The 8750-nt window shown below is 43.8% G+C and overlaps 1 protein-coding gene across 12 annotated transcripts in view; it reads left to right on the top strand.

Moving 5' to 3' along the window:
- The window catches only part of Ptprt (protein tyrosine phosphatase receptor type T), a 1083833-nt gene that overhangs the window by 693765 nt on the left and 381318 nt on the right, over window positions 1-8750 (top strand). For all 12 annotated transcript variants that reach the window (XM_021156881.1, XM_021156878.1, XM_021156880.1 and 9 more), the window contains one exon: window positions 5344-5640. In XM_021156881.1, coding sequence (XP_021012540.1) covers window positions 5344-5640 — 297 coding nt within the window. The remainder of the gene's footprint in view (window positions 1-5343; window positions 5641-8750) is intronic.

Raw genomic sequence — 8750 nt, 5'->3', positions numbered from 1 at the left:
CTCTCTCTCTCTCTCTCTCTCTCTCTCTCTCTCTCTCTCTCTCTATTTCACCTAGAACATGTGAAATCCTAATAAAACATGATATTTGAGGATACACAGAGACCTGTGACCTTTTTCCATTCTCCTTTGACCCAATTCTATTCCTTTCCTAAAGGACCTGCGCAAATATGTATGGAGACCTCAGATCTCAAAATTTTAATCTCTCTGCTCTGTTGCTCTGGGTTTTGTTTTGTTTTGTTTTCCTTTCTGTGCCATTTTTTTCCCCAGCAGTGCTCATGAGAAGGGACAAAGAAAAGTAAGGTCTCACAGGCCCTGTAATAAGTTTGTATCTATGGGGACCTGAAATTCTGGGGTATCTGTGACCTGAAGCATGATCAGAAGGGAGATAAGGAGACAGGTAGGTACAGTGAACTGGCTGCTGAGCCTGTGTCCTGGGAAAAAAAATCAGTCTGACAAGAGCCAATATGAGTCTCAGCATAAGGCCCATTGCTACACTGAAAAGGTGTTAGGATGAGAGATACTTTGATATTCCACAAGAGGATAACTTTCAGCTGCTCAGACAAGCCAGCAGCTCTGTACTGTCTGCTGTCTTCCTGGCCTGTAGGCCGTTACTGAAGAAGGTAAGATGGACAGGGCTTTATCTAGAGGCAGAGACCAGAGGCTATAGGCTAGGATGTATTTACACGGGGGATATAAATTCAACAAACCAATCTCTACTGCACACACAAGACTTTCTCAGCAATTTTTCTCCTTGTTTGCACCAGGCCAAATGTAAACCCAGGACTTTGCCCACAGAAGGCAATTACTGAATCAGAATCTCAGTTTGGTTGGTGAGGCTTATTGGGGGTAGGGGCGGGGTCATCCCACTGAAAGCATGAATGTTCCCCTGACACATTCTGGAAACTACTGTCTCTTAGGTAGGATGACAGGACATCTCTGTGGTTGGAAACAAAACAAAGGGGAAATGTGTGCCTCTGAGAGCCTGCTGATGCGCCGGCATGAACAGAGGAGGGAGAGCAGAAAGAAGTCACTAGAGCTCAGGTTCCTAGAACAAATCGCCATCTGGTCATCTCTTAGGAAGTCCGCTTGACAGATCCAAGAGATGCTAGACAAACAGAAAACAGTCCCTGGCAATCTGGGAGACAAATGTATAAACAAGCAATTCCTGGGCAGTGTGACAAAATAAATATGATGGACAGTGGTGCATGGAGCTATGGCGACACTCCTTTCATGGAGCCTTAGTGACATATACCATAGAGCTATTCCCAAAGGCAGATGCTAAGGGCACTACCTAGCCCAGAAATCCCACCAAATTGTCACAATGTCTGCTTTCCAGAATGTGAGCTACCACAGTCACAAGGCACTTTCAGTCATACTGTTCTTACCCAGACTGTCACTAGAACCCCAACTTATTGCATTTTAACAAGATTTCCTGAGCCTCTTAATTTCTATAGCCCCAGGGAACCTCCAAGAACCACCTCCCAAGGTCTGTGTAGTTTATGGTATGTTCTGAGTCCCATTTTTCCTGGTCTCTATGATCCTGTGAGAGTTTTATTTGACCAAAGTGTGCATGCATCCATGCATGTCTCAGCTTTGTTTGGAGATCTGTCATAGTTTACTTAGTTTTGGGATCTCTGAAGACCACGTTGAAGGTCAAGGAGTCACGTGGGGAAATATTTATGGGTAGCCCCAACATTTTACTATTTAACTACTTCCCTGCCTTTCCTACTTTATTCATCCCCATCTCAGACCTTGTTTTTTATCCTCCTGTGGACATTTAGTAGGGCTACGATTCCTGGGAGTGCAGCTCCCATTCTTAAAACACTCCTATATATATGGCTAGCAATGGCTGAACTTAGCAAGTTCCAAACAATAACCAGAAAAAAAAAAAGCATGAAGTTTGGAAGGGGTTATGTGCTTGGGGGACTTGAGGCAGGTTGGAGGGTAAATGGGACTAGATATGATATTTTATTATATACATGTACTGAATTCTAAAGAATAAAGACACAAAAACTGCTTAAAGGCTTCTTAGGGCATTTCTCCAAGAAAGGCAGTTCTGTGTAAGAGGAATCCCCACTGTTAGGGAAAGGCAATTTTCTCTCTTTACAGTTCATTTTATGCTCATTAACAGCCCTCTGAGATTAGTGCAGTAATTTCCACTTTATAGATGAGGAGATGGAGGCACGGAGATGAAGTGCCCTTGGCCAAGGTCACTTAGCTACTGAGTGCCTGAGTCTGGCTGCAAGCCATGTTCTAACTCAACCATGCATGCTTTGGAGAACCAGGGGCTTTGCCTGTGCCCCAGTATTCCTACATGTAGGGAAGCTCTTTGCTGGGGGACAGGCTTTCAGCTACTCTTGTGCCTGAGAAAAGATGGAAGGCCTTGGGCTAAGTCTTCTTCTGAGAGAGACATGAAGGTGTTTTACATGTATTCCTGCACAATTTAGTTGCAAGAAACAGGGTGTGGATGGAAGATTTGCCAACGTTCCACTTAGCATTAAGTCTCATCATTGTCCCTTTAGAGGCAGATGCCAGGTTCCCAAGAGCAAAGCAATCCCTGTGTTGTAATTTTTGTTTTCCCATAGGATTCTTCTAGGTCTCTTGCAAATTCCTGGTGACTGTGGTCTGTCTAATGTTTATGCTCCTATTCTGACCTCAGCTTCCAGTGGTGTCATAGTAGAGAAAAACAGACATGGGACTTCCTCAGATTGTGAATCTCAAGCCTGCTTCTCCCTGTGTGTCCTGAGGACAACCATTTTACCCCATGGAACTTTGGTTTTCTCTAGAGAGGGGTCTTTAGATGCCTTCTCAGGAGTTTTGCCATTTACCAAGCCCAGCAGGCATCCCTTCAATGGCTGTGTTCCAGACCTCTTTTTACCTCCCTTTCAAGCTAGACATGGAGTCAGAACTATACAGATTCCAAGCCTCATTTGGTCACTTGCCAGACTTGTTACTTTATACAAGTTCCTGGACCTCTGTAACCCTCGACTTATCCATTTGTCAAATGAGGCAGTCCCTCCCTCTCAATGTCATGCTACAGGAAATAAAACAAGTACTTCCTGGATACTGTTCCATTGATGATATTATATTTGTGCTTTTAGGCCATACTTAACATCTCAAAAAATGTATTCAACATGGAATGTTGTAGTATTTAAGATGCTTAATAGAAATGCATCTTCAGTCTTAACTGAGTATAAAATATCTGGGTACTCACTTCCTAATGAGAGGAGGAGAGGGGCCCATGAGATGACTATCTCCCCAGTAGAGTATTGGTTTTGAAGAAGTACCCAGTGGAGGAGTGTTAGAAAGGTTCTACTTGGGGATATATACCAACAGAGTTCTCTACAGATAGAAAAATCCCTGCTGGCAAAGGCTACAGGGGATGCTAACATTTGGTGGATAGATAGGAAGTTCTCTCCATCACTATGCCTGTACTCCTATATTTACTGCAGCCTGGGCCACCCAGAGACATCTAGCTAAGTAACAGTAGCCATGCCTGGTCACAGTCTTAACTCTGAGTTGCACACATGTTTATCTTTCATTGTACATAGGTTCAGCATAGCAGGCACCTCTTCCAATGTCACTTTTACAAAGTCACTCTTGCTTTTGAGACTTGACTTTCTTTTGCACAAAGGACCCTGCACCATGAATAATGGAGCTTTAAGAATGAGTGTCAGTTCCTCAGTTGAAAAGAGGCCAGAGCTACTGATGTGCATGGTTTGGGGATGGATCATCCTCCTCTCTGATATGCTTATGACGTGTGTGTGTGTGTGTGTGTGTGTGTGTGTGTGTGTGTGTGTGTGTTCCTTGGCAAAGCTCTGTTATAAGCTACACTTCCCATATCAAGGTCAATTAGGAAACTCAGCTGTCATCAAAAGCCCTCACCCATAGCCATCCTTGTTGGTGCATTCCTTGGTCCAGGGGCAACTGTATTCTAACAGCTCTGGGAATTCAAAGCCTGGAAAGGTGGCAGTATTCTACTCTGTCATAGTGTATGGTGATTCTATCTAGAACTGCCACTTATAAGACATTTGGGTTTTGTATAGCATCTGAAGGATGATTATACTTATTACTCTTCCTATTGCTATAAAACAAATAAACCCTTAGCTATTACATATAATGTGCTTATTAAGTTCCAGGTGCAACTCTAATGGCTCAGGATAATTCATCCGGCTTTACCCTCTCCTGCAGTTGGGTTAGCTGCTGTTATCACTTAATTTACAAATGAAGTAAAAAGTAGACTCAAAGGCATGGCATAGCTTGATGACATCCTGTAAGTAGCATGGGGTTAAATGTCAGTCAGGTCTCTAGCATCACTACCTTGTTTTAATCAGTTGTGTACAAAAGTCATCTCTTTACCTCACGCAAGGTATAAACATTGATGCACAGATTATGAAGGAAGACATGGCTGTTGCTACATATGGGGGACTGGGACAAAGATTGGAAAGTAAGGGAGGTTGGGGACAGTATTGTGGTACTGAGGAGTGGAAGATGGTGTTTATGGAGGACGTGGAGGGGATGGGACAAAGAGTGAACTACTGCAGGATGCTAGCAAATGATATGATGTCCTATCATAAGTGAAAGTGCGGAGCTGAATCCAAAGGCTGAGTTCATGGGGCGTTGTGATCATACAGATGGACTGGAGGCTTGATGTCTGTTTAGGATGTAACCACAGTTCCAGGTTGTGCTGCTGGACAAAGGAGGGGGAAACTCAACTCAATTGCATGAAGAAAGGATGCAGCTGAGTTAAGCATAGAAGGCAGGACACAATTCCAGCAGCCCATCTTAGAAGCGTGTGCAGCTGGTAGCCCCCAAGATAGTCCTCAGTGGAACTCTCGTGAAGCCCTAAGAAACCAGAAATTTTATCTGTCTATCTGTCTGTCTACTTCTGTCTGTCTGTCTACGTATGTATGTATGTATGTATCTATCTATCTATCTATTTTGAAGACAGGCTTCTTTATGTGGCTCTGACTGTTCTGGAACTATTTCTGTAGGCCAGGCTGGCTTTGAACTCACAGAGATCCACCTGCCTCTGCTTCCCAAGTGCTGGGATTAAAGGTGCACCACCACCATTCAGCTAAGAATTTTATATTTTTATGACTGACATATTTGATTATGAAGGAAATAGGACAAATTTTCACCCTATGTATTTTGTTTTGTCTTAGACCTGTGTGCTTAAATAGGAAAAAACCAATTTAAAGAAAACCTTCCTATTAACTATGCTGCAGGTGGTGAGAGCCCTGGGAAAGCACAGGGAGGTTGAATTGTGTGTGGAAGAGCAACAGTATCCATCTGCTTCCTGTAGTCTCCTCAAAACTCTTGTATCTTGTGTGTATTTTACAGATCCTGTGCATGGCCCGCAGAATGTGGAGATTGTGGACATTCGGGCTCGGCAGCTGACCCTGCAGTGGGAACCCTTTGGCTATGCAGTGACCCGCTGCCACAGCTACAACCTCACAGTACAGTACCAGTACGTGTTCAACCAGCAGCAGTATGAGGCTGAAGAGGTGATCCAGACCTCTTCCCACTATACCCTGCGGGGTCTACGGCCCTTCATGACCATCAGACTGCGGCTGCTACTGTCCAACCCTGAGGGCCGGATGGAGAGTGAGGAGTTGGTGGTACAGACTGAAGAGGATGGTGAGTGAGGGAGGCCAGTTTATGGGAATGGAGAAGGTTAAGTATGCCTGTGGGTCATGCTAGTAAGTGAGGATTTTGGTTTTTGCCCATCTGCTTGTGTGTGTGTGTGTATGTGTGTGTGTACATACATCACATGTATATGCCCATGTGTGTGCATTCACATGGAGAACAGACATCAGTGTTCTAAGTCTCTTCTCCATTTTTTTCCAACTGACTTTTGGGGACATGGTTTCTCTTTAGGATTTGGGACTCAAGTTATCCATCTTCAAAGACCTTACCATGGCATTCACTGCACTGGGGATGCAGGAATGCTCTGCCATACCTGGTTTCTATTTGATGCCAGGGATCTGAATGCAGGTCCCCAGTCTTACAGTGGAAGCACTTTACTGATCAATTCAACTCCTTATCTCCTGTCCTTAGTCTTTGGTCTCTCCACTATTATCAAGGTCTCCACAACGGGACCCTGCAGACTGTGCATACTGCAGCTCCAGAGTAAGGTTATATTTTCATGAATAGTGACAGCTCAGTCATAAATATGTGCTCATGGTGACCCCATGTCTCCCCCATTCTCTCCTTGTGTTCTATCACTCATTGTACCCAAGTCTTAACTCTTCAGATGCCTCTCAAAAAGGGTCTCATTGTTTAAACATGTCAAAATTGAAAATCAGACAACTTGATTCTGCACAAATTAAAAGAAGAAAACACAGAATAGCTTAAGGCTTAGTGTACACATTGAATGAGCTCAAAGCTGATTATCCACCTGGATGTCCCACAGGCATCTCAAATACCATGTATTGTAAAATGAATGAATGTCTCATCTATGCTAACTTATTTTCCTGTGTTCCTCTTTTCAATGAGTTACACCTGGGAGCTCAAGAGAAAGAGTAGAAAATCAACCTAGGGATTTCTCCCAAACCACCCCATCTCCCCCTAACACTTCTACTTCTGCCATCCCACCCCACCTCCCCCTGCATCATCCCACATTCCCCCATACTATCCCCACTCCACCCCACCTCCAATCCTACAAGAATCTACAGTGTCTGCTTCTTGCACTGCATCTTTGGACTTGTCTCCTAACTTGAAGATGCTGGGATGCAGAGACTTTTGTGATAGCACACATAACTACCTCTTGCCAATACTATTCCTTCTTTAGTCTGAGGTCTCCCTTCATTTGTGCAGGACAGACTCTTCTGCTGCTATTCCAAGACTTCTCTTAAATTTTGCTTTCTCTGTAAGTTTTCTTTGCCTCAAACTTCTTGGCTGCTTCTTTCCAGGGTTCTAGTACAATCTTCATGCAGCTCTACACAGTAGCTATCTTGGATAGGATAGAATTTGTGGTGTCTAAGACATAGCTAAGAAACCCTTGTCTCTGTGTATTTTAGCCTTCTCCTTGGCCTGGCTGTTTATGGCTCTAGAATCTGACTCAATATAGATTTGTGTACAAGTAATTAAGGAGAGTTTGGGTATGGGATGACAAAGAGGGCCAACAAAGTGGAGAAAGCCATGTTACAAGTTCTGGGCAGTTGCATGGAGAGTTCTCTAGGGTGAGTTATGTTTCAGATGTTTCAAGCCATGGGAGGAAGTGTATCTTCACTTATGTCTGGTTTCATTGCTTCAGAAACAAAAAGCCCATACCTCCAGCAGATAGAAAAGTGCTATTGAGAAGGTTGACTCTCTGGGCCAGTACGCCTGGGACCTCTTCTTTAATCTCTTGAAATTGATTTTTTCTCCTAATAGATTTGATTAAAGGGGATGCTAGATTTTTTTAAAAGTGGCCTAGACCCAGAAATAAATTTTCAATAATCATAGCTACTACATTTTCAAGAAATAAGAGAAAAAAAGAAGCCATGACAGGAAAGCCTCTGGAACAAACAACCATGCCACCAAGATGCTGTGGGATTCGTCTCTAGGCTCTCCATTGCTGTTGCACGGGTTCCGAAAGTATATTGAGGATCCTAAAGAATTAGCATTTTACCTGGGTCCTGACTGGAGAAGCAGGATGGTTTTGGGGAGTGGTTAGTGGTTACCGTCACCAGGCTAACCCTAGTGCTGACAGGGAGGAGCCTTTGTTGACCAACCGTCCTGATCTAGTCAAGGAGCAACTCAGAGGGAGCCTTCCCAAGTGTTCGATCAGCCCCTTTGAGCTGCACTGTGAGAATGGCCTCCATCCACAGCAAGTCCCAACTTCCAGCTTTAAGCTATGTCTTCTCCTCTCTCTTTCTCATTTTTACCACCAAGAGGAAAATAAATAAACCACAAAGCCTTTATCAAAACAATGTGGGAACAGCAGTGCTTTGAAATTAAATTTAGAGTAAACATCATTAATAAAACATCAATTCCTGCTCCAGGAGATGTGTGGACATTATCATATTAAAGACACCAGCATGCAAGACACCCTTCCTGGGTCTGTAGCTCTTCTGAGGCCACAGCTCAGAAACTGCTGGAAGGTTTCAGTGGGTGTGTGGATAGTCTTTGGCAGTTTGCATTTGTTTCTGAGTTTTGGTACATTGCCTTAAGATGTTGCTAAAGTTGGTCTTAAAGTCCTGGTTGAAACAAAAGCATCAGACTCTTGAGTAGTTTAGACTAAGGCATGCATCAAGAGTTCTATAGACAATCCCTGAAGGTCAGGGGCAGGTTCCCTTCTACCTAGAGGGAAAAGCCATTGGCTCCTTCTCTTAGAAACTCATTCACCTTGAGAGGACATTGAGGTTGGAGTTGGGACTCTGGTGCATACCTGAAACTCCCTTCTGAGAGCCAGAGAGCAGCTTCCAAGGTTGGGATAACTGACTTCATGTCACTTCAACCTGCCCTCAAAACTTGGATGTTGGGGGAATTTTCAGGATCAGACATTTTAGCACCCCAATACTTATGAGGTTATGCAGAATCATTGTTTACTAGAAAGAAAAATTCTGAGACACTTTGTTCTGTCAGGAAAATGGCTGTTGGTTTAAAAAAATTAAATCAACTTTTAATTTTCTGTCTTTTTTTTAATTAGGTATTTTCCTCAATTACATTTCCAATGCTATCCAAAAAGTCCCCAATACACTCCCCCCCAGTCCCCCACCCACCCACCCCCACCCCTTGGCCCTGGCATTCCCCTGTACTGGGGC

This window comes from Mus caroli, chromosome 2 (assembly GCF_900094665.2).
Source record: "Mus caroli chromosome 2, CAROLI_EIJ_v1.1, whole genome shotgun sequence".
Taxonomy (NCBI): Eukaryota; Metazoa; Chordata; class Mammalia; order Rodentia; family Muridae; genus Mus; species Mus caroli.
This window is presented reverse-complemented; position numbering and strand designations above follow the sequence as displayed.